Consider the following 26,634-nt stretch of genomic DNA (forward strand, 5'->3'; position numbering starts at 1 on the left):
TGCAGAGATTGTTACATCTGAGAACATTTTATGCTGCCTGTTGTGTATTCTGTTGTTCTGAGCGTATTTTCCTGCCAAGCCACAATGGGCTGTTTAAACCATTTGTGTGTTTTAAGAAGCAGAGTCAGTAATTTATGAACCTTGGCACATTCTTATTAGGGTGATTCCTTGCTACTTCTTTGGGTGGATAGCTGCATCCCATGGGATTTCCAGCTTCCAGCTCCTCTACACTTAAATGTTTTATACGTTCTAATACCAACCCATGCTCTTTGGCACTAAATTGAATTGGGTCCTACTTGTAAAATATCTCCTTTTGCAAGTATTGGAGTTCTCTATGCCCCTAGAAGTGTGTAGTTATATCTCACACGCCAAGAAGTTTTCACACTATACCATTCCCCAGGCCTTCCACCACTTTCAGTAAGTGGCAGCCCCCTGATCTTTGTGACTTTGAACAGTTATTAGAGGTTGCAGGATGCTTCATATGGCTCACAGCTAATGACCCTATCAGAGTGCTCCTCAACAATGAGCATAAGAGGGTCGTCTAGAACAGAGGTGGGCAAATTACGGCCCGTGGGCCACATCCGGCCCCTGAGCTCCTGGCCTGGGAGGCTTGCCCCGGCCCCTCCCCTGCTGTTCCCCCTCCCCCGCAGCCTCAGCTCACTGCGCCGAGCTCCTGGGACAGTGCAGGTGCAGAGCCGTGGCCTGACCCGGTGCTCTGTGCTGCGCGGTGCGTGGCTCGCTCCAGTTGGGCGGTGCGGCTGCCTGTCCTGGTGCAGCCGCGCTGCCAGCCACCAGTGCTCCAGGCAGCACAGTAAGGGGGCAGGGAGCAGGGGGGTTTGAATAGAGGGCAGGGGAGTTTGGGGGTGTGGTCAGGGGGCGTAGGTGTGGATGGGGTTGGGGAGGTCAGAGGGCGGGGAACAGTGGGGTTGAATGGGGCCAGTCAGGGGCGAGGGTTCCGGGGGGGTATTCAGGGGACAGGGAGAAGGGGGGGTTGAATGGGGCAGGGGTCCCTGGGGGGCAGTCAGGAAGGAGAGGGGGGGTTGGATGGGGCGGCGGGGGGCAGTCAGGGGTGGGGGTTCCGGGGGCGGTCAGGGGACAGAGAGCGGGGGGTGGGGTGGATGGGGCAGGAGTCCTGGGGGGGGCATCAGGGGGATCGGGGGCCAGGCCACGCCACGCCACGCCTGGCTGTTTGGGGAGGCACAGCCTCCCCTAACCGGCCCTCCATACAATTTCCAAAACCTGATGCGGCCCTCAGGCCAAAAAGTTTGCCCGCCCCTGGTCTAGAACTAATGGAATTGGAACAGGTAGGGGGATTGTGGACTAGTTTCTTATTTTTGTTTGATTCGATAAGTTGCTTCACTATGATGAGTAACAAAGTGTGACACCAGACCCTCCCCCTAAACACATTTTTGGAGGGGCATTTCTTAAAGCAAACTTTGCCATTAGTGCTGCTTTGTTGTGAAATTGGAGCCATCTGTATAACGCACTCTCCGATTAATGCACTAGACGTTAGGTACTTATAGATTCTCTTTGATGCTGGCATAGCTTTCGAAGGCTACTTGTACTTACCTTGGCGCCAACACTGTAGGGGTTGAACACATCTTGAGGACTTGGGATGGATGTAGACCTGCAAAGTACAGCTAGGCTTAGGGTATAAAACAATCATAGCGATGAATATTTATATTGTACATGTTTGTTTAAAAGGCAGATGCTCCTTCCTACTCTTTTGCATAAAGTACTTTCTGTGGAATACTGTAGTCTGTTGTTTCAGCAGCCGCTCAGTTGCCCTGGGGCACCTTTGCCTCTCAAGTAAGAGGGTTAAGAATATTCAGCCAATTAAGTGACCTGCCTGGCTGAACCATCCCCAAAGTGTTTTTATAATGTGTGAGGCCAAGTGACTTTCTGCATCTAGCCATGTTGAAAGGCTGCGTCTCCTGTGACCTTCTCCTTTTGTAGTTTGTACTGCAGAATGGTGGCTTGATAGATGTGTGCTCCGCCTGCAGGTAAAGCTGAGAAACTGAAGGCATGTGTCTGGAGGCTTCCTTTTCATAATCCCCTGAGGAGGGAGGGTGGGTGTGTGTGTGTGAGAGATTGTACTTTCTCTTGCAGGTAGAAACTGATTCTCTGCTGCATCGCATGTTGTGTGAACATTTACACCTGTGCAGTGAGGTTGTATTTCTGAATTTACATTTATTTAACTCGGAGTAAATGACCACAAAAGGTGCAGAGCAGTGGTGAATACAGCCTGTTGTGACCTGATTTGCCCAGGCTTGGGAAGCTCTGATTATATCTCCATCACAACCCACATTTGGTGAAAGGCAAAAGGAGTCTTTTTTGTAAGTGTTCCTTTGAGAGAGGTAAAATTTTAGACCTGTTAATCTTGACCGGTACCCTTTTTAAAACCTGTAGACATTTGGCCCCTTGTCTAGTTAGAAGCAGAAGCTCCACTTTCTGCTTTCTCCGTTGGTCCTTCAGAGAAGAAATATCTTTATTGAGGTGCTCGGTCCATCTCAGGGAGAGTTGGTTCATCAGAAGTCTCAATCTGATGCTTAAACGCTGGTGGTATCCTCTCAGTGCCACGCTACTGATACTTAAATGAATCAAGGACAGTGAAAAATCTTAAAGGAAAAAAGTGTGGATTTTAAGAATCAGAGTGAATGGGAAGATTTTATAGATCAGAAGTTGAGGACAGAGTGGTTGAGGGGAGAAAAGGAATTGCTGGTTTCTTCTTTCACTCTCCCGCCTCCGATTTAAGCAAGTTGATCTTGCATGTCCACACTACACTCATTGTGTCGGTGGAGCGCATCCTCACTAGCAGGGCTTGTATTGATGCATGGAGCACTGCACTGTGGGTAGCTATACCATAGTGCACATAGCCAAGTGGAATTTTGGGTTGGGCTTGCAATGCCTTATGGGACCAAAACATTGGCGCAGGTGGTTATGGGAACATGGTGTTAACCTCCCATGATGCACTTACCTCCCTCCCTGAAATCAACGACAAACAAACCAAGCCTTTTTCGCGTCTTTTTTCGTAAGCCTGGGTTACCCGTGCAGATGCCATAGCACAAGAAGCATGGACCCCGCTCAGCTGTACACTGTTGTTGTGAGCATTACAAACAACTTGCGCCTTATCCTGCAGTATTTATGCAGCTGATACATGAGCCGCTGCACAGAACAATGTGATGCTACGCAAGCAGCCCTGCTGGAAGACCTAGAGCAGATCAACTCACAGTTGTTGACGGCCCCTTGACATGGTTCAGCACAGTTTCTAGGCCGGGAAACCAACACTGACTGGTGGGACTGCATCATTATGCAGCTACGGGATGATAAGCAGTGGCTGCAGAACTTTCGAATGCGTAAGGCCACTTTCCAGGAACTGTATGAAGAGCTTTCCCCAGCCCTGAAGTGCAGCAATACTAAAATGAGAGCTGCTCTGACAGTGGAGAAGCGAGTGGCAATAGCTGTGTGGAAGCTTGCAACGCCTGACTGCTACAGGTCAGTGGGGCATCAATTTGGAGTGGGCAAATCTACCATGGGATCTGTTGTGATCCAAGTTTGCACGGCCATTAACAGACTTCTGCTAAGAAGGGTAGTGACTCTGGGTAACGTGCAGGACATAGTGGATGGTTTTGGCACGATGGGGTTCCCTAACTGCGGTGGGGCTATAGACAGTAGGCATATCCCTATCTTGGCAGCAGACCACCTTGCCAAAGAGTAAATAAACTGAAAGGGGTACTTCTCAATGGTGTTACAAGCGCTGGTGGATCATCGGGGCCGTATCACCGACATCAGTGTGGGATGGTCGGAAGGGGTGCATGATGTGAGCATCTTTAGGAACACAGGTCTGTTCAGAAAGCTGCAAGCAGGGACTTTCTTTCCAGACTGCAGAATAACCATTGGTGATGTTGAAATGCCAATTGTGATCCTGGGAGACCCAGCCGACCCCTTGCTCTCATGGTTCACAAATTCATACCACGGCAGCCTGGATAGCAGTAAGGACTGGTTCAACCACAGGCTGAGCAAGTGCAGAATGGTGGTGGAATGTGCCTTTGGATGTTTAAAAGGTCGCTGACGATGTTTGTGTACAGGTTAGACCTCAGTGAAAGCAATATCCTCTCCCCATTGTTACTGCTGCCTGCTTTGTGTTCCATAGTATCAGTGAACAAAGGGAGAAAAGTTTCTGCTGGGGTGGAGGATTGAAGCAGATTGTCTGGCAGCCAATTTTGAGCAGCCAGACATCAAGGCAATAAGAAGAGCACATTGAGGGGCTCTGCGGAGGCTTTGAAAGCCAGTTTCAGCAATGAGCCAGAGTAACGTGACACTTATCTGTGGTGTTCCTTACCAAACGGTCCCCTCCATTGCATTTTCTCTGCCTGTAAACTCCACCCCCACCAACCAAACCTTTTCTCCTCAATCCGTTAAGTTTTCTATGCACACAAACACACCGAAACAGCAAAGAAAAGTAAGATAACACTGTGTGCGGGGGGAGAAACAAAGAAAGCTTGCTTACTGATGCACTGCAATAACACTCAAAGATGTGGGAATGGGCACCTTCTGGTGCTTGTACCGTCCCCTGGTGTTGAGTGCAAGGGATACCGAACTCCCGCCCTGCCCTACGTCGTAGGATGTTTGGGGAAGGAGGATGTAGAACTGGGCAAAGATGGCTACGGAGGGACTCTAGTGGACGAAATAAGGCAGCCCTTCCCAGAAATCTTCTGCAAAGGATTGCAGAATACCTCCATGAAAGCTTCCTAGAGATCTCCCTGGAGGATCCCCATGCACATAAATAGTCTTTTTCAGAGAGCACTCTCTGTGTAGCTGGAGTGGCCACCAATACCCACTACACCTACTTTTTTTGTTCAGATTAAATATAAAAAATAATAGAAGGGACTTGGTAGTATAGACAGTTGCATTATTAGATCGACTTAACGTGGCTTATATCAACCTAAGTTTGCAGTGTAGACCAGTCTCTCCCTACAAAGGATTTACCTTTGGTCTCCACTAGTCCTCATGTACCACACAGTAGTGCCTGTCACTCACTGACATTCCATCCAAGCAGGGATGCATTCAGTCCAGTGCATTGCATGTGACTTCTTCTGCAACTAGTCAACACTGCTTTGGAAGGGGCCAGAAGAGTTTCTGCACAGTAAGTACCTTCCCCGAAAAGGGGTAAGAGTACTATTTTTTTTTCCTCCTCCTAAGCACTCCGCCCTCTTCTGGTTAAGGGGCAAAGGGCTGAGCTGAAATCTTGACTGGCTGCCCTTTACATCAATGGCTGAGTGGGAAAATTGCCCTTTTTGCCCTCACTTGATGTACCTTCTGCATCCGACAATGGAGAGGTGGCAGAAGGTCAGAACAAAAGAAAGGGACGATGATAGGATGAATGAATGGTCTACTCTGCCGGGCTGCTCAATGCATTGCATTGTTTAATAGCTCCATCAGCCCCGCAAGTGCTGTTTAATAGCTGTCCAGGCCCCTGGATTTAGTGAAACAAATTCAGAAGCTGCTGAACCGGTAGAAATGAAGGGAAATATGACTCTAAGCTAGGGAATGTAACTGCAGATTTCACAGTGATACAGAAAAGCCTGATACTGCTGATTTCATTAAAAGCAACATTTGCAGCGTCAAAGCAGGGTTTAATACTTAGTGTATTTTTAAAAAATATGTTGACCTTATCTGGTAAGCCTCTAATATTTGTTGCAATGAAGAGCAGCTGCTGAATAAATACGTATAATATCCATTGCCAATTCTGAAAGCTGTGCCGAGACCTTGACTTGTTTGAAATGGGGCTGCTATTAAAGGCAGGTGGCAGGCTGTTTATTCTACACCTTGCTAATTGTATTTTTTTCCCAGTGTAATTGGCTTCCTAATGGGGGCGGAATGAACTCAGTTTTGCACCCATAGACTTCATTAGTGACGACCGATGGAAAGGATTCAAAGAGTTGCTTTCTATTATCGGCATAACATCCTTTTATATACAAATATATGTTGAGTAGCAGATGTTTCTTAAAATCCCCAGTTTTTAGGAAAATAAAACGAGTGACAGTCCCACCAACACATCCCAAATACATATACAGTATTTCACCGTAATACTGTGTAAAACATTGTGCTGGATGTAAAGTTTGTTCTATTGTTCATGTAAAGATTTATTTTATTTTTAGATTGTAATCTCTTTGGGGCAGGGACTGTCTCTTTTTTTTATTTTTATTTTTTGTCATGTTAGTACAGCACCTAGCACAATGGGGTTCTGGTTTATGACTGTGCCTTCTACGTGCTACTGCAATACAAATAATTAATACTAATTGTTCATGTTTTAAAAGATCCCTTTGGAAAGTGGCAAGAATTGCTGCATTTCTTGTCTATCTAGTCAATCTGTGGAGACAAGGGTTCTGATTTGGGGCAGGAACAGAGGTGGGGAACAAAAGTGGCATTTAGCTGTGTTCTGTGGCATGTTGTCGCCTCTGGTGTAAGTCTGAGCTGCCTGAGGGCTGCTGTAATTTGACTTGCTTCCCCAGGCCCACAGTGGGTCTTGGCCCTGGAAGTAGAGAGTAGCTACAGAGCAGTATACTCTGCCCATGCCCCTCCCCAATATGTCCCCTCTGCTGGGAGCAGAGCCCTTATGCCAGCTTTATTCTGCCTGGGAACACCTTTTGCACAGGGAGCATTCTCAGGGGGTACTTTCCATTCATTTTAATAAGACTTTTTTTTTATTTTGACAGTGTCGTAAAGGGGTCTTAGCATAACTGAGAATCAAGAGTTGTCCATTGGACATCTGACATCATAAAGAAGTTTGTCTCACGGAAACTATTGTTGTATTGTGAAGGGGCACCTGCAAAAAGTGCCATAGGTAGAATGAGTGTGAGTGTATGTAATATATATAATTCTAGACCTGCCTTTCGCTGCAATGGTCTGTCACTTCTCACAGAAGAAGTGAGATGGGAAAGGACACAAACAGAACTCCATAAGGATCCCACCTCCACTCCTCAACTTCCCCAGGTGCAGATATGTAACCTGTTAAATGCTGCATTGATCTGATATGTTTGGTTTCAGCAAGGTTGTTTCAAGGCAAAACTAATTTTTGCCTCTCTTGGTCTTGTTTATGCAGTGAGCTGATTGACCCACCTCACGAGAGAAAAGTCTTGATGACATGAATATACTGCAAAAAGAAAAGGAGGACTTGTGGCACCTTAGAGACTAACCAATTTATTTGAGCATAAGCTTTCGTGAGCTACAGCTCACTTCATCGGATGCATACTGTGGAAAGTGTAGAAGATCTTTTTATATACACACAAAGCATGAAAAAATACCTCCTCCCACCCCACTCTCCTGCTGGTAATAGCTTATCTAAAGTGATCACTCTCCTTACAATGTGTATGATAATCAAGTTGGGCCATTTCCAGCACAAATCCAGGTTTTCTCACAAGGTTTTCTCACTTTCTACAAGCCATTACCCTCTGATCCCACTGAGAGTTACCAAAAGAAACTACAGCATTTGCTCAAGAAACTCCCTGAAAAAGCACAAGATCAAATCCGCACAGACACACCCCTGGAACCCCGACCTGGGATATTCTATCTACTACCCAAGATCCATAAACCTGGAAATTCTGGGCACCCCATCATCTCAGGCATTGGCACCCTGACAGCAGGATTGTCTGGCTATGTAGACTCCCTCCTCAGGCCCTACGCTACCAGCACTCCCAGCTACCTTCGAGACACCACTGACTTCCTGAGAAAACTACAATCTATCGGTGATCTTCCTGATAACTCCATCCTGGCCACTATGGATGTGGAAGCCCTCTACACCAACATTCCACACAAAGATGGACTACAAGCCGTCAAGAACACTATCCCCGATAATGTCACGGCTAACCTGGTGGCTGAACTTTGTGACTTTGTCCTTACCCATAACTATTTTACATTTGGGGACAATGTATACCTTCAGATCAGCGGCACTGCTATGGGTACCCGCATGGCCCCACAGTATGCCAACATTTTTATGGCTGACTTAGAACAACGCTTCCTCAGCTCTCGTCCCCTAACGCCCCTACTCTACTTGCGCTATATTGATGACATCTTCATCATCTGGCCCCATGGAAAAGAAGCCCTTGAGGAATTCCACCATGATTTCAACAATTTCCATCCCACCATCAACCTCAGCCTGGTCCAGTCCACACAAGAGATCCACTTCCTGGACACTACAGTGCTCATAAACGATGGTCACATAAATACCACCCTATACCGGAAACCTACTGACCGCTATTCCTACCAACATGCCTCCAGCTTTCACCCTGACCACACCACATGATCCATCGTCTACAGTCAAGCTCTGCGATACAACCGCATTTGCTCCAACCCCTCAGACAGAGACAAACACCTACAAGATCTCTATCAAGCGTTCTTACAACTACAATACCCACCTGCGGAAGTGAAGAAACAGATTGATAGAGCCAGAAGAGTTCCCAGAAGTCTCCTACTACAGGACAGGCCTAACAAAGAAAATAACAGAACGCCACTAGCCGTCGCCTTCAGCCCTCAACTAAAACCCCTCCAACGCATTATTAAGGATCTACAACCTATCCTGAAGGATGACCCAACACTCTCACAAATCTTGGGAGACAGGTCAGTCCTTGCCTACAGACAGCCCCCCAACCTGAAGCAAATACTCACCAGCAACCACATACCACACAACAGAACCACTAACCCAGGAACCTATCCTTGCAACAAAGCCCGTTGCCAACTGTGCCCACATATCTATTCAGGGGACACCATCACAGGGCCTAATAACATCAGCCACACTATCAGAGGCTCGTTCACCTGCACATCTACCAATGTGATATATGCCATCATGTGCCAGCAATGCTCCTCTGCCATGTACATTGGTCAAACTGGACAGTCTCTACGTAAAAGAATAAATGGACACAAATCAGATGTCAAGAATTATAACATTCATAAACCAGTCGGAGAACACTTCAGTCTCTCTGGTCACACGATTACAGACATGAAAGTTGTGATATTACAACAAAAAAACTTCAAATCCAGACTCCAGCGAGAAACTGTTGAATTGGAATTCATTTGCAAATTTGATACAATTAACTTAGGCTTGAATAGAGACTGGGAGTGGCTAAGTCATTATGCAAAGTGACCTATTTCCCCTTGTTTTTTCCTACTCCCCCCCCCCCAGACGTTCTTGTTAAACCCTGGATTTGTGCTGGAAATGGCCCACCTTGATTATCGTACACATTGTAAGGAGAGTGGTCACTTTAGATAAGCTATTACCAGCAGGAGAGTGGGTTTGTGTGTGTGTGTGTGTGAGGGGGGTGGGGTGTGAGAAAACCTGGATTTGTGCTGGAAATGGCCCAACTTGATTATCATACACATTGTAAGGAGAGTGATCACTTTGGATAAGCTATTACCAGCAGGAGAGTGGGGTGGGAGGAGGTATTTTTTCATGCTTTGTGTGTATATAAAAAGATCTTCTACACTTTCCACAGTATGCATCCGATGAAGTGAGCTGTAGCTCACGAAAGCTTATGCTCAAATAAATTGGTTAGTCTCTAAGGTGCCACAAGTACTCCTTTTCTTTTTGTGAATACAGACTAACACGGCTCTTACTCTGAAACATGAATATATTGCTAGCTAATTGACCATTTCATGTAAAAAACCCACAGACAAAAAACTCAGTAATATCCCATGGCAGCATTTTAATCAATAAGACTGCTCCAGCTGTCCATCTGCTCTGCCATTTCCTGCAAGTGTCCTCAGATGTCATAATAGTTATTCTCCTTCTTGGGGTTACTTTGTTACATTTTCCTTCAAAAGGATCCAAAAGTGCTTAGCAACTCATGGTCTTGGCTTCTGCCAGGCAGGAGTAAGTGTTTGTAGGATTGATCTCCAAGAGCTTGATTGTGTTCCCGGTTAAAGTCAGAAGCACATCCAATAGAAGCAGAAACATTCATACAGCACCATGGAACCATGGCCATCTTCTGAGTGGAAAGGTCCTAGCCACATTAATAACCAGTACATACAGTACTAAGGGGAGAGAAACATTTTGGTTAAGGATACTGCAGCAAAACACGGCTTTTTTAAACAGGTGTTCTGGTTTTCTGAGCTCATTAATGACTGCACAAAAGATCAAAGCTTTGCTGGTTTCTTTCAAGATCTTATATGAGAGACCCCTACACGTGATAGTGAATTTGTGCCTTGAAATGATGAATTACTGAGTCCCTGATGGGATTGAACCTTGTGATTCCAGAGCATTTTTGTGGTTGCATTTCAAGCCTGATGTTAGGCTGTCCTCTGTGCATATCTTCTGTGAAGAATCTCTCTTGCTCCTTGCAAGACTGCATAGCAACATTAGGAGTAGGAACTCCAACTGTAAGTAGGAGTCAGTTTTGGCTGAATCCATGGATCTGGGATTGGGGGAGGCCTCTGAACCCTAATATTTGGATTCAAGCTCCGGGGACTAGGGAAGAAGTAGCAATGGTAGGGCAAGGAGCTAGGCATGCAAATTCACCTTGTTAAATGTTCACATGCCGTGCTCAGATTGTGATGCTGTATGGAAGGTAAACATTCTAAAGCAGCCCTGAAGCTTCCCTGCGAGAGGCCTGTCACATCTTGATGAGAGACGATCCTCTTTCTAAGCAGCTATCCCTGTCGGGAAGCAGAGCCTGAAGTCTTGTGGTGAAGTGGGATTTCAGCAATCGGCATGAAAAAAAGGTGTAAACACAAAGGAGATAATATATCACTTGGATGAAATGGGCCATTGCACGTCCAGGATTGTTCCATCTAGAAGGAGCGTGCCGTTTCTGTTTACTGAGTTGCTGTTTTGTTTTTTAAATTAAAAAACAACCAAATGGTTCATAAAATATTGACAGGCGCTGCTTCGGCATCACTCATCAGATTAAGCATGTTACTTTGTGTGCCCTTAGGGTGATAAAGCTGCTCAGTCTGGTGGTTCTGTCACTTTAAGGGTGCATTAAGGCGACATGCTTGGTCTCACAAGCGGGGCTGAAGTTATTGCATTGCAGAAACAGTAACTGTAGGGGTCCAACACTTAAAGTGCAGATATTAAATTGTAATTTAGCAGAGAGTTCATTGAATCACTCTTGTTGTATTATTATTATTTTTTTTTTAATGAACTTCATGGTATTCAAGTGGTAGCTACACATGCACAGTAACTACTCTGCAAAAGGGTTTTTATTGCACTTATTTATATGATGGGCCAGGAACTGTTATGTTCTAATGGGTAAAGAGGAGGAAAAAAAAGCCATTTAATCCTTCCCACACCTTTATAAATATGGATTCCGAAGCTGGTTTGGTCTCTAGTGAGTTTCTCTCCCTCCGCCCCCTTTAAAGTGCCACTACCAGGATTTTGTTCACATTGTAATAGTGGCACTGGTGTAACAGAGGGCTGCAGGTCAGGATATGAGATGCTCTGGGAGGGGAGAGGCCCTGGAACTGTAATAGTACAGGGAGGGAATTTGACAGCTTACTGGTGAGCTGCATTTGGGGCCTCAGGGGATGTTGCATTAGGGATTGAGATGCATTGGCAGAGCTGTTCAGGGGAAGCTTTCACAGAGCTTTCCAATAGCGTGATCAGCTTCACCCAGTGGTACACACCCTTTTTTTGAACAGTGTGGTGATATGGTAGGGGGAGGGAATGTGCTGAGTTATATACAGTACCTTGGGTAACTGTGTCAAGTATCGGGGGTAGCCGTGTTAGTCTGCATCCACAAAAACAACAAGGAGTCCGGTGGCACCTTAAAGAATAACAGATTTATCTCAGCATAAACTTTCGTGGGTAAAAACCTCACGTCTTCAGATGCATGGAGTGAAAGTTACAGATGCAGACATAAATATACTGACACATGAAGAGAAGGGAGTTACCTCACAAGTGGAGAACCAGTGTTGACAGGGCCAATTCGATCAGGGTGGATGTAGTCCAGTCCTAACAATAAATGAGGAGGTGTCTGTTAGGGGGCTTATTCCTTCACCCACTTACTTCCCTGCTCCTTCTCGCGTGAACAGAGAGCAACAATACCCGAAGTCCAAAGGTGCAAACAATTTGATGTTTATTGGGATAAACTTCCAGCAAGCATGATTCCAGTTTCCTTCCTTAGTGTCCCCCTTCCCAGCTCTGACACCACAGAGGCTTGCTTACCTGTGTCCCTGTTCCCATTTCCCCCTTTAGCTAAACATGATTCCAATTTCCCTGCCCACTCACTTCCTGATTGACTGCAGACTATATAGTAAAACTTGAGTTCTGCTTAGCTATACCTTAACCAATCATTTTACTGAAATTTAACTAACCAGTCCTAACATATTGTAACATGATTATTTAACCAATTATATCCCACCACCTTAATTAGTTTACACCCAGCAAAATTAATTATACAGCAGACAGAAATAATCACAGAACCAGACAGAGATTATACAGACAAACAATAGGGAAATGGGGACTTACAGTGATAGAACAACACAGAAATGAGGATTTCACATCCCAGCTATTGATAAGCGAGTTCTTGCCAGACAGGATGCTGTTAAACTAAGTTTCCTTTTACATCTTCTAGGCACTTCCCTTTCTCTGGAGGTGATCGGCATTATCAGGACAGGATTGTATTCCTAACAGCCCCATAGCACCTTATTTCAATGTGACTAGTTTGGAATGTGAGGATCTGACCGTTCGCTTCCCAGTTTATGGCTGCCTCTGCTGCTTAGCCAAAGGCCTTAGCCTAAGAACAGGGCCTCAGACTGTCACAGTAAGAGAAGGACCTTACACCGGCAGACAGTGATTTTGATTCTTTCTTTTATACGTCTATAATTAGCCAAGTGATAAGAATACACCTAAATTCTTAGAGTATAGGCCTTTACAGACAGGCCTGAATATCTACATCCTAACCGTGTCAATTCCAGGAGAGGCAAAGCTGCTTTTGTAATGAGCCAGCCACTCCCAGTTCCTATTCAAGCCCAAATTAATGGTGTCAAATTTGCAAATGAATTTTAGTTCTGCTGTTTCTCTTTGAAGTCTGTTTCTGAAGGGTTTTTTTTGTTTAAGTATAGCTACTTTCAAATCTGTTATAGAATGTCCAGGAATATTGAAGTGTTCTCCCACTGGCTTTTGTGTGTTACCATTCCTGATGTCCGATTTGTGTCTATTTATTCTTTTACATAGGGACTGTCTGGTTTTGCCAATGTACATGGCAGAGGGGCATTGCTGGCACATGATGGTATATATAACATTAATAGACATGCAGGTGAATGAGCCTCTGATGTTGTGGCTGATGTGGTTGGGTCCTCTGATGGTGTCACTAGAGTAGATATGGGGACAGAGTAGGCAATGAGGTTTGCTACAGGGATTGGTTCATGGGTTAGTGTTTCTGTGGTGTGGTGGGTAGTTGCTGATGAGTATTTGCTTCAGGTTGGGGGGCTGTCTGTAAGCAAGGACTGGCCTGTCTCCCAAGGTCTGTGAGAGTGAGGGATCGTTTTCCAGGCTAGGTTGTAGATCGTTGATAATGTGCTGGAGAGGTTTTAGCTGGGGGCGGTATGTGATGGCCAGTGGTGTTCTGTTATTTTTCTTGCGGGGCTTGTCCTGTAGTAGGTGATTTCTGGGTACCCATCTCGTTCTGTCAGTCTGTTTTCTCACTTCCCCAGGTGGGTATTGTAGTTTTAAGAATGCTTGATAAAGATCTTGTAGGTGTTTGTCTCTGTCTGAGGGATTGGAGCAAATTCGGTTGTATCTTAGGGCTTGGCTGTAGACAATGGATCATGTGATGTGTCCTGGATGGAAGCTGGAGGCATGTAAATAAGTATAGCAGTCAGTAGGTTTCCGGTATAGGGTGGTGTTTATGTGACCATCACTTATTAGCACCGTAGTATCCAGGAAGTGGATCTCTTGTGTGGACTGGTCCAGGCTGATGTTGATGGTGGGGTGGAAATTGTTGAAATCATGGTGGAATTCTTCAAGGGCCTCCTTCCCGTGGGTCCATATGATGAGGATGTCATCAATATAGCGCAAGTAGAGGAGGGGCACTAGGGGACGAGAGCTGAGGAAGCGTTGCTCTAAATCAGCCATAAAGATGTTGGATTACTGTGGGGCCATGCGGGGGTACCCATAGCAGTGCCACTGACTTGAAGGTATAAGTTGTCCCCAAATCTGAAATGGGGATAACTGTGTTGTATCATATAATTAATTCTAAAGGTACTCTTGCCTGGTCGAGTGAATTAAGGACTGAGAGTCAACTTTGAATTTCCTGGCTGTCAGTGTATGTCACCTCTTTAAGCATTCTAAGTAGTGTTGCATGTGTGGCATGTTCTAACTCTTGCATTCCCAGGGTGTGTGATTAAATCACATATCCCGGCACATCAGGGAACAGTTATTCAAGAGTTTGTACTGAAAGGCAGCCTCTACTCCACCTGATCTGATATGCTGCTGCAGCCTGTGGTGAGTGGGAATAATAAGAGAGCCTTTAATCATATGATCAGAGCATTGTCTGTAAAGATTGATAACCCCTTTCAGAACAGTAGGCTGCTAGTTGATAGCCAGCTATGCTCAGGAGCTGAGTATTTTGCATTCATGTTTGGTCTGAATAAACATAAAATTTGATCAAGGTTGCCGTTTTGTCCGTTAGCTGCCTTCCCCCCCTGCTTGGCCGAAACTGAGGCAAGATCCCTTTCTTCTTCTCACCTGCCCCTTCCAAAGTTAAATATGAAAAGCCATTGAAATTTCTTTGGAGAGTATTTTCTTCATCTCCACCCAGGATATACCTGGCATTGTGAGTAACCCTGAAATTCTTTCATGTCTTAGTCAATTTATGCTAGATCAGTGATACTCAGACTATGGCTCGCAAGCTGCAAGTGGCTCTTTAATGTGTCCCCTCGGTGCACGATATTAAAACAGTGTGATTTAATTATTAACTCAACAGGATGCTTTTACTCTTAACTAATTAAGTTATGGACTTGTGCTAAGTTATTAATTTATTTGCTGTCAAAATAATATATAGATATAAACTAAATAATTTTCCTGTCATTCATACTACTGGGGCTCTTTTGGGTAATGTTGATCATTAATTTGGCTCCTGAACTACTGAGGTCTGAGTATCACTGTGCTGGCTAGACTGTAAATCCAAGGCAGCCTAGGTCAGTTTTTTAAACAGAGGCAGTGGGTATTCTAATGAATAGAGCCCTGGACTGGAAGTGGAGACCTGGGTTCTGTTCCTACCTCTGCCGCTCACCTGCTTGCTGTGTGACCTTGGGCAAGTCACTTCTACTTTGTCTTGGTTTCCCCAACTCTAAAAGGGAATAACATTTACCCTGTAAAATGCTTTGAGATCTAAGGATCAATAGAGCTAAGTATTAATAATAAATACTGCTTTAATATAAAGAGAGGATATTTTCAATATGTGTGTTGGTTAAAGATCAACAATGTGTTGGTTTTTTCGGCACTTTATTCTCAGACTAACTATTGACTTAATTTTTAAATAACTGAATTGTGCAGTGGGTTAATTTGCTGTGTGGAATAAGAAGCCTTTTTGGGAAATATCTGGTACCCATGTGCAGTAGATACCTGATATGCTGGTATCTCCTCACGGCTGGAGGGCAGGAGCAATCCCCCTTACAGGTTGGATTTAAAGCAGGCTCAGGAAGGAAGGAAGAAACCAGTTCCCAAGGGGGCTCAGTTCAAGGCAGTAATTTTCAACCTTTTGTTGTTTGGTGGCCCACAAAATAAAAAACTTCCCATATCCCACAATCCTCTATGGCTGCTGAAAAGTGTAGGATATGGGTCACAAGATGATTTTTTTTCAGCCATTTTGTTGGAGGGGCTTGCAGTGTAGGGGAGCTGGAGGTGATCCCGAGTATTGGGCCGTATCGAGAGGCTGCAGAGCCGGCTCCAACACCCCTTGGAGCATTGTTTCTCCCAGTCTAGAGCTGAACTATATCGAAGGGAAACCTCACCCCAGGAGAAGGGGGCATTTGGATGACTGGGCATCTGAGAGCCAGAGCCACCTGAAGGGCAAGGTTAGCCTGACTACAGCAGGAGGGGATGTCATTTGGATAGCCACTTGGTCTCAGATCAGGCTCTGGAGCACAGTTTTCCTCTCCTGAACACCATGGTACACTTTTGAAATCCCTGTGATTCTTGGAGCTCATCTGCAGGCTCTAACTGTTCTGTTAGAATAGTTTTGTTTGCTTTCAATGTTTGTAAATGGCTGTTTTTGCAGCGTCCTGCATTTTTAACTTGTTTAGGGCCAGGTAGTAGGGCTATGTTTCGGGGCAAATTACATCTCCTATCCACCATTATGCTCTGCTACAGAGTTGCAGTTGCACTGCCTTCTGGGTATCCCGCTCTCAGTCCTTGGCACAGCTCCTAGATGCAGTTATTCTGTGAGGCTTCAGAAGGCCTTTGGGAATTCCTTGGGGAACCCAAGAGAATTGTAGGAGAAGAGGTCAAACGCCCATAAGTCCCTGGGAAAACTCTCTCCTAAGCCCATGCATGCTAGTGCCATATTACATCCAAGTCTTTTTCTTAAAATGGCAGCTAGGATGAGCTCTTAGTTATTGCTCCTTGCTCAACTGGGAAGGTTTTCTGTTGTTGTTGATTTGTATTGTGGTGGCAGCAAAGATCCCCAGTCAGCGCCCGGGACCCTGTTGTGCTAGTTGCTGTACAAACACAGAACAAACAGAGGTCCCTGCTCCAAAGAGCTTCCAATCTAAGTGTTGCTTGTTTTCCAGCTCCCTTCCCTGTCCCCTCCAATCCGGCTAATCCAGGCACAATCCGGGGATGTTGTTTATTTAACATTTATATTGCTGTAGCACTTGCAGAGACCTCAAGCAGGCCGCGGCTCCATTTGTTATGTGAGGTGTTGGTTCTGAAGTGGAGCTGTGTTACGCACCAGAGCTGACTGTGTTTTACGGACTCGCTGGTTGATGGTTAGGGTGAGGAATGTTGATTTGCTGGCCTCTTGTTTGTTTTTAGCTGCCTCTCTCATAGGTGATTGGTGTTATGAGTCAATTTTCACATCTCCCAGAGAGCTCAGCTCTGATCTGTTGTTTGTACTGTATCTTCAAACTAGAGGCTGGTTTCTTATTCACTTTTCTGCGTGTCTAGTCAGTGGTGCGAAGTCAGAAGGGGGTTATTTGAATCACAACAATCCGAGAAAGAGAACATTCACTAATTTTCTTCTGCTGTCAGTTCAGGGCTGTTCTCTTCAGCATACTGTGTGGGTTCTGTCTAGTCTTATTCTGAACATCCAGCGATGAGGCTTTCACTTCCCTTGGCAGGACTATTCCACAACTGAATGATGTACACTCTTTGGATGTTTTTTCTTGGTAACTAGTCCAAATTTTCCTTTTATTAATTTTTCCCATTACCCCTAGTTATAATCCAGTGATACTTCAGACTACGGCTCTTTGCAGCGCATGATATTAAAACACTGTGTAATTTAGTTATTAACCAATCAAGATGCTTTCAGTTTCTTATTGACCAATTAAGTTATCAACTAGTGCTAAATTATTAACTTCTTTGCTGTGGGACTATAGATATATAAACTAAATATTTCCCCTGTCATACTGTTTAAACATGGATACTACTATAATAAATTAAACAATGAATTCGCACTGCTGTGGCTTTTTTTTTTGTTGTTGTTGATCGCTCATTTGGCTCCTGCACCACTGAGCTCTCACTGTTATAATCCATTGTAAATCTAGAGGGGTTAAAAAAATTCCTGATTCTGAATAGTTGATGATTAAAAATGATTTGAGTGTGCATTTAAAAAAAAAAAAAAAAGAAGAAGAAGAAGGTGGTGCACGATACATCTTTCTGTCCGTCCTTGGGGATTCAGCTTGGATCAAATCCAAGCAAAGCCACGTGAGATCCCTGTAGGGAAAAGTGCAATGTAAATTGGAGGTAGAAAAGTTGGTCTAAGCTTGAGCTTGGCTTTGGCTTTGACTTTGACTTTGAATACATGCCAGCAATGTATGAGCAGAACTATGACAAACATTTAGCTTACTGCCATACAGTCCATGGAGGAAAACTGCAATCCTGCTGTGACAGATATGGCAATTTCCTGCAATATCTTTGGGAGATCTTACTGTATTATGTTTATGTATCATTGTGGGCCAGGGATTATATGTAATTCTGTAGGGGAGGGTGACCACAGGCCTTCCATAAACTAAGCGTGGTGGTGGTGGGGGGGCATTAGGCAAACTCATTTGGGTTGTAACAGCTCCGGAGAGGTACCATCGCCTGGGGAGGCTCATGTATAGAAGTTCAAACTGGATTCTCCAGAGACCAACAGACACAGAGGGACATTTGGATAAATAGCATGAAATTAAACAGACTCTGGGCCTTCTTTCTGATCTAGAAAATGGACAGAATCTTCTGCCCAAGGGTGAGGGGTTGGGGGCAATCCCCATGGAAGGGGTAGAAGGGCTGACACTGACCAGAGCCCTACTGGAATCGGGGATGGTAGTGGTTTCTGGTAAACTTTTTGGCGTGTGTAGTTTCTTTCACGATTTTAATGTTTTTCTTTGTAGTGCTTTCACCTTAGGAATAAATATGCTTACTTAGAACGGGTTGTGTCGTAGCTTACAATTGCTGGCAACTACAGCTGCTTGTAGCTTCTGAAGAGAAAGCAAAGTACAGATGCAAGCTTGTTTAGACAGCCTGGCTCGCTGGGCATATCACAGTGTAGACCGGAAACTGTGCAGCCTGGAAAAACATCGGGAGGGAGGGAGAGAGATTTGGGTCTTCCCCCTCACACCCCCGAGAGGTGATGGCTCAGGAGCCTAGGGGGGTGTCCTTGAGGGATCATGGAAGGGGAATACAGGTGCAGTTGCCCTGAACTGTGGTACCTGTGACATGTATTGCAGCTGTCAGTGTTGGAAAATTGGGTGCCAGTTGCAACCAGGCTGTGCGGTTCAGCAGCATCATTCTGCCAGCACTGTAATGACTCTGCTCTTGCTTGCAGGGAACTCGTTTGGCCCCAAGGCTTGGTTCTGCCTGTGTCCCGCATTTCTCTGATATAGTAGCAACTATACTTGAAATATTTAAAATCCAAACAAAGTTTCTAACTTTTTGGAGACTTACTTTGAGTTCCGGCTACCATAGTGATAAATAAGGTTTGCTTAGTTAAGTGAACATGAACAGCAAAGCTGTATGTAGTTCTGAATTTCTGTTCAGGACAAGGAGTAAGGAACTGATTTAAGAGCAAGAAACGGAAGTGAAAACTTCAGAGAATTTGTGATGCCAAAAACCCGAGTTGAAATCTGAAGTATGGTTGTGCCTGTCATGGAAATATCATGGGAAAGGAAGAGAGAATCAGAAGTCTGGGAGAATGCAAAAAACCAAACCAGTGTTGAACTCTTCTTTGGGAGGTAAATAACAAGAGCAGATCATGTGTTGTGATTAGCCCCTAGATTCAGTGGGTACAGTCCTACGGGGCACTGAGCTCACAATGGGGGATGCAGGCAGAAAGGGGCTCCACATCTGTCCTGCACTGACTTGTAATGGCCACTTCTGAGCCATTGTGCCAACAAGAGTCACTGGAGCACAGTGCACTTTGATGCCAATTTCTGCCTTGCTGTGATGTTATTGACATGAATTGTGACCATATAGATCATTGTTGCAACCAAGGTCCTGTAGTGGCACCAAATCTTGCACAAAGGAGGTCAAGTAAGGTGTCTGTGAAAAGGTTATGATTTGCTGGTTATGATTATGCTATCTGTATGCGTGTATCACTTTTTTATTTAAAGTTATAAGTATTGGCTCTGTACTGTTTGTATTTCAAACTTGGGCTATGCTTCTGGGTGACACCCCAGTCAGTTTGTCATCAGCACTGCCTAGCCTGCTTGATGGCCCATTAGGGACCATCAGCTATACAACTGACCCATTGAGAGAAGGCAGATACACCTTATGACTCAGCAAGACATGCAGGCACATGCCTATGGACAAAACTCTAAGGTTTTTCTATGCCATGTGCTGGGCAGCTTGTGTTTGGAACAAAGGAAGCACAAGCCACATGGCAAAAGGACTATAAAAGGCAGCTGCATCATCTCCATTTGGTCTTCAGTCCTGCTTCTTATCTCTGAAGAAACTTTGCTACAAACTGAAGCTCTGAACAAAGGACTGAATGACCCATCCAAGCTGTGGATGTACTCCAAAGACTTGACTTAAGCTGGCAGTTTATTCCATCGCTGCTATGAGCCTGAACCAAGAACTTTGCCATTGCTGTATGTAATTGATTACTTTGACCAATTCTAACTCTTATTCATAAAAAGAAATATAGATGAATCTTTAGATTTTAGATTCTAAAGGATTGGCAACAGCGTGATTTGTGGGTAAGATCTAACTGGTATATTGACCTGGGCCTGGGGCTTGGTCCTTTGGGATCGGGAGAACCTTTTTTCTTTTACTGGGGTATTGGTTTTCATAATCATTCATCCCCATAAGAAGTGGTGCTGGTGGTGATACTGGGAAACTGGAGTGTCTAAGGGAATTGCTTGTATGACTTCTGGTTAGCCAGTGGGGTAAAACCAAATTCCTCTCTGTTTGGCTGGTTTGGTGTGCCTTCATAGTGGAGGAACCCCAGCCTGGAGCTGTAACTGTCCTGCTCTAAGCAATTTGTCTTGAATTGATACTCTCAGTTGTGTCCCAGCAGAGGCCACATTGTTACACATGCCCCCTATGCTGGTGAGTGAGAAGCAGGGGGGCACAGGATGGGCTGCACAGAGATAGCTATGCCAGCTTGACAGCAGCCAAGAATTCTTCTATGGCTGGGGTTTCCTTTACTGCGCACATTTAGGGCAGCTTAAAGTCCCTTTGTGCTGCTCTGATGCTATGAAGTGCCATCGGGGCTGAGGGTCTGGTCCTGTGTTTGGAAACCCAACCAGGATCACCCAGTTCAAGCTTTTCCTTTTCCTGGAGAGTCAAATATGCTTGTTGGCCTTGAGATTGTCAGGTGCCAGGGAGCTCCAACATAGTCAGGGCCATCCCTACCCATACGCAAAGTACACAGCTACATAGGGCACCAGGAAATTTGGGGCACCAAATTTCCTGGTGCCCAACACAGCTGTGTGCTGCTCCAGCCCCTGCCCCACCTCTTCCCCATGGCCCCTGCCTCTTCCAGCCCCAGCCCCAGCCTCTGCTCTGCCTCTTCCCACCCCTGCTCTGCCCCAGCCCCGCCCCCACTCCCCTGAGGACTGCAGCAGGTGTCGGACCTGTACTCACTGGCAGCGGTAAGAGTGACCTGGCCCCAGCTCGTTCCGTGCCGGCGCTCCCAGCCGCACCACTGGTGAGTGCTGGGGGGCAGTTCCCAAGGCGAGCAGAGTGGAGCAGGCTGGTGCCAGGTCGCTCCACTTCCTGCCACCCTGTGAGTGCGGGGTTGGGCCTGGCTGCCCTGCACTCACCGGGCAGCAGGAAGTGAAGCGACCTGGCTCCAGCCCGGTCCGCTCCACTGGCTTGTGCTGGGGGGCAGTTTCCCCCCTCCCTCCCCACGGAGGTCTGGGGCCTCGGGTGACCAGACGTCCAGATTTTAGGGGACTTGTCCCGCGTCCCGATCTTACATCGGTCGGGACACCCTTTGTCCGGATATCGGGACCGTCTGGACCGCAGCCACGGCGCTGCGACTCACCGCTTCCTGGGGCAGCTGCCGGCGCCCGCCCACCGGCAGGAGCGCCACGTGCTGCAGGTGTGGGGCTTGCAGGCGCCGGGAGTGGGCAGAGAGCCCTCTGCCCCCGTGACCCTAGGAGCCAGAGGGACCTGCCTGCCGGATGCTTCCCAGGGCGGGAGCCACCCCATGTAAGCATTGCCGGAACTCCCCACCTCGCCCCCTGGCTGGTCCCTCTGGCTCTTAGGGTCGGGGCGGGGGGCAAGGGGCTCTCTGCGCGCTGCCAGCACCTGCAAGCCCCACTCCACAGCTCCGGCAGCTCCCATTGGCGCTTTTCCCGGCCAGTGGGAGCCACGGAGCTCGCGCTTGTGGCAGGCGCAGCACGTGGAGAGTCTGGAGACTCCCCATGCCGCTCTCACCCTAGGAGCCAGAGACCTCCCAGCAGGGCTGGTGAGTACCGCCAGGGAAGGGGGCAGGGTGTGAAGGTGAGTGTCTGGGAGGTGTGTGGGGGGTGCTGGGCTGTGAGGGTGTGGAGGGCGCTGGGCTGTGGGGGAGGTTTGTGTGTTCTGGGGTGCTAGACAGTGGGGGCCTGTTGGGGGGGTGCTGAGAAGTGAGGGAGATCTGTGTGTGTCAGGGCACTGGGGGTCTGTGTGGGGCATTGTGTAGTTGTGGTGGTGGGGCTGTGGGGAAGGGCACTGGGAGGGAGGGGAAATCTGTGTGTATTGGGAAACTAGGGAGTGGGGGGGGGTTCTGTATGGGGTGCTGGGCAGCTGTGGTGGGGCTGTGGGCAGGGGGGCACTGGGCGGGGTGTGTGTGTGCACAGCACTGTGCATTTGTGGTGGAAGGGTTGTAGGGGGGCTCTGGGCATAGTGGATCCAGGGGGCGCTGGGCAGGGGAGCTGTGTGGCGCTGCATGGGCCCACCCCCAACAGGAAGGGGCACGCTGGTAGCACAGGGCCCGGCGGACCAGTGTGCCTCTGGCTCCAGTCGGGCCAGTGCACCTGTGTCTGTCTCTTCTCTAACCCCCCACCCCCACCCCCGCCCCGCTCACCCAGTGTGTCCTGATATTTCAGTCTTGTGATCTGGTCACTCTACTTGGGCCACACCGCCCCCCCCAAGTGGCTAGGGACGGCCCTGAGCATAGTCCCCCAAAATGGGAGGTCTCTGATCTGTGGCTCTCCTGCCAAAGGGGTGAAATTACCCTCCATCTCCCATCCCACATGCTGAGAGTGGGCCAGAGTGGCTTTCACTCCCTGTTTGCGCCAGTGGAGAGAAATTGAACTGGCCCCGTACGGGGAGGGGAGGCGAGGCGAGGCAGTGTTTTGTAACCTTTTACATAAGGCTAGTGCTGTTGAAAACAAAGTGAGGCACTTCTGTAGTGTTGGATGCTGCTCGGAGGCAGATCCAAGAGTGAGTCAATCTGTGAGGCAGCGAAATTGAGAATGACGTAACTCCCTTACAAACCTGTTTGAAAGGGAAGGATCTAAGCCAGAGGTGGGCAAACTGCAGCCTGCGGGACCCTCCTGCCCAGCCCATGAGCTCCTGGCCCAGGAGGCTAGCCCCCTGTCCCTGCAGCTTCAGCTCACTGCACCAATGCTCTGGGTGGGGGGGCTGCAAGCTCCTGGGGCAGCGCAGCTGCAGAGCCTGGCCTGACCCGGTGCTCTGTGCTGCGCGGTGTGTGGCTGGCTCCAGCCGGGCGGCGCAGCTGTAGCGCCGCCAGCCACTGGCACGCCAGGCAGCACGGTAAGGGGACAGGGAGCGGGGGTGGGGGGGTGGTTGGATAGAGGGCAGTTCAGGGGGGGCGGGGTGTGGATAGGTGTCAGGGCGGTCAGAGGGCAGGGAGTGGGGGGGTTGAATGAGGGCAGGGGCCCCGGGAGGGGGGGCAGTCAGGAAGGAGGATTGGATGCGGTGGCGGGGGGCAGTCAGGGAGAAGGGGTGGTTGGATGGGGCTCAGGTCCTGGGGAGCCATCAGGGAACGGGGAGGTTGGATGGGGCAGGAGTCCTGGGGGGTGGTGTCAGGGGACGAGAAGCATGGGGGGTATAGGGGGCAGGGGCCGGGCCACACCTGGCTGTTTGGGGAGCCTCAGTTTCCCCTCACCAGCCCTCCATACAATTTCCGAAACCGGATGCGGCCCTCAGGCCAAAAAGTTTGCCCGGCCCTGATCTAAGCCATCCCTCTCCTCCCTGCCAGAACGGACAGGAATCCCATCCCTCTGCCTCCCCTCCAGTGTGTTCATAATGTCATGGGCAGCGTGCAGCAAACCCCCTTGTTTTCAGTGAGGGAAGGTGCTGTTTTCTTTGCACTGCTCATGGAAAAGGAGGAGAAATCGTGCACATCTGTTACTTTGCCCAAGAGACCCTTTGGGCCGCCCAGTCCCATTTCTCAAATCTGTCTTTGCTTTTTAAAGCCTTCCCAGCATTCAGACCAATAAACAAACCAAAAGACAGGGCCCTGGCGCCGTGTAGAAAGGAGCCTTCCCTTCTCCCATTCTTTGCTGCTCGCATTCCACTGGTGAAGCAGAACGGGGGCTGTCAGGGGAAGGGTGTGCACAGTGGCAGAGAGCAAGTGCCTCAACTTTGTGAGTCACGGAGTGTGGTTGATAGAGAGACGGCTCAGTGAGGGCTGACCCAGGGAAGCAAACATGAGCGCAGAGAAACATGCTCTATAAACAGCTGGAAAGGGAAGACATCAGGCAACCTAGCCCTTCCTCTTTCCTGCTTTTGCTTTACCATTAGCAGCTGCAGAAGCAGATTGGGCATGTGATTGAGGAGGATTAGCAGGAGAGATTGCTCAACTGGTTTTTCTTTTTCGTGCTTAAGACAAGACTCCCTTTAGTGACCCTGAGAGATCTGGGCTGGCTGTTTACTTTCTCTCCCATCTCACTTCAGAGTCATGTGGTAAGTTGTCACAAGACAGCATTTTTTTGCCTTTACTTTAGTCCCTCCTCTGTGTTTTTAGATTTCTACAGCTGCTGCTATCTCTTGCTGTGAGTTTTCAGCAGTACACTTTCATCTTTCTTCCCTGGTTGCCCAGTAGAGAAAACGAGTTCATATGGGGGAAGGAGAGAAGAAATATGAAATCCTCAGTGGCTTTTCCCCATGTTGTCAGCCAGACTTAGCCAGTTCATATAAAAGAAAAATTATACCTAGCTCTTGTATTGCACTTTTCATCTGTAGCTATCAAAGCACTTTACAGAGGAGGTCAGTACCATTCCCATTTTACAGATGGGGAAACTGAGGTAAAGTGATTTAACCAAGGTAACCTAGCAGGCCAGTGGCACAGCCAGGAATAGAAACTCGGGTCTCCTGAATCGCAGTCCAGTGCTTTTATCCACTAAGTCACACTGCCTCCCTTATGTGGTCATTCACTGAGTTCCTTCCAATCTATGTATCTGAGTTAACTGCAGGGTGAACACAAGCAAAATACTATGCTGGTGCTTCGGTTACTCGCAATATTGTACTGCTGAGCTTTCTAGTGTAAGGAAGCAGGAAATGAACCTTCTTAAGTCTCCTATGATAGAAAGATCACAGCAAGGTCATTGATTCATGTTAGATCTATTGTTTACCCTGATGTTTGTCCCTTGCTGTGATGCAATTGCAGTTTCCCAAAACCCTTGAGTAAATTACATCAGCAGCAAAAAACTAGACTTAGCGCTGCTGAGACTTGGCTGCAGGGCTGGCTTTGCTTCTGCATAGATGGCATGCATGGGTTTAAAACAAAAAGGTTTTTCCCACTTGCAGGAGTAGAGGGGCCAGAAAGGTGCTCAGAGTGTCGGGCATTTCTGTATCCATCTGGAGGTGAATGTGAATGGTGAAGGCAGGATCATTGGAATGAATAGCAGCATTCAGAACGTAACAAATCCCCAGCTAAGCAAGGCAGTGTTACATTGGTATTAAACATCTGGCTGTATCTAAGACCTGGTCTACACTATGAGGTTAGGTCGAATTTAGCCGCATTAGGTCGATTTTTATAAGCAATGCGGCTACACAACCAAACCCCATTCCACCGACCTAAAGGGCTCTTAAAATTGACTGCTGTACTTCTTCCTGATGAGGGGAGTAGTGCTAAAATCGACCTTCCTGGGTCACATTTGGGGTAGGGTAGATGCAATTCAATGGTATTGGCCTTTGATTGAGGCCTGGTATTGAGCTATCCCAGAGTGCTCCAATGTGACTGCTCTGGACAGCACTTTCAACTCTGATGCACTAGCCAGGTACACAGGAAAAGCACGGGGAACTTTTGAATTTCATTTCCTGTTTGGTCAGCGTGGTGAGCTCAGCAGCACAGGTGACCATGCAGTCCCAGAATCACAAACAAGCTCTAGCATGGAGCGAATGGGAGACACTGGATCTGATTGCTCTGTGGGGAGAAGAATCTGTGCAGGCAGAACTCCGATCCAGCAGAAGAAATGCTGATATGTATGCCAAAATCACACAGGGCATGGTGGAGAGAAGTTACACCAGGGATGCACAGCAGTGCCGCATGAAAATTAAGGAGCTCAGGCAAACCTACCAAAAGACAAAGGAGGCAAATGGTCGCTCTGGGTCAGAGCCCCAGACATGCCGCTTCTGTGATCAGCTGCATGCCATTCTAGGGAGGGACACTACTAGTACCCCAACACTCTCCGTGGACACCTGCAAGGGGGGAGTCTCATGCAACACGGAGGAGGCTTTTGTGGATGAGGAAGAGGAAGAGGAGAATGTGCAGCAGGCAAGCGGTGAATCTGTTCTCCCCAGCAGCCAGGACCTTTTCCTCACCCTGGAGCCAATACCCTCCCAGGACCTATTGTTCCCGGACCCTGAAGGTGGAGAAGGCACCTTTGGTGAGTGCACATTTGTAACTACAGTACAGGGGTTAAAAGCAATTGTGTTTAATGTTTGATTTGCCCTGAAGAACCGGGATGCATTCGCGGTCAGTACAGCTACTGGAAAAGTCTGTTAACGTGTCTGGAGCGGGAATCCTCCAGGGACATCTCCATGAAGCTCTCCTGGAGGTACTCTGAAAGCCTTTGCAGAAGGTTTCTGGGGAGGGC

At 47.5% G+C, this 26,634-nt stretch overlaps 1 protein-coding gene across 3 annotated transcripts in view; it reads left to right on the forward strand.

Moving 5' to 3' along the window:
- The window catches only part of TSPAN4 (tetraspanin 4), a 647,139-nt gene that overhangs the window by 3,835 nt on the left and 616,670 nt on the right, over positions 1-26,634 (forward strand). The window contains exon 1 of one of the 3 annotated variants that reach the window (XM_043547929.1): positions 24,231-24,499. The exons of the other annotated variants lie outside the window; for them this stretch is intronic. Coding sequence (XP_043403864.1) covers positions 24,495-24,499 — 5 coding nt within the window. The 5' untranslated portion in view covers positions 24,231-24,494. Of the gene's footprint in view, positions 1-24,230; positions 24,500-26,634 lie in introns of those variants that run through there. 3 annotated transcript variants of the gene reach the window in all.

Source organism: Chelonia mydas, chromosome 6, assembly GCF_015237465.2.
Source record: "Chelonia mydas isolate rCheMyd1 chromosome 6, rCheMyd1.pri.v2, whole genome shotgun sequence".
NCBI classification, from domain to species: Eukaryota; Metazoa; Chordata; order Testudines; family Cheloniidae; genus Chelonia; species Chelonia mydas.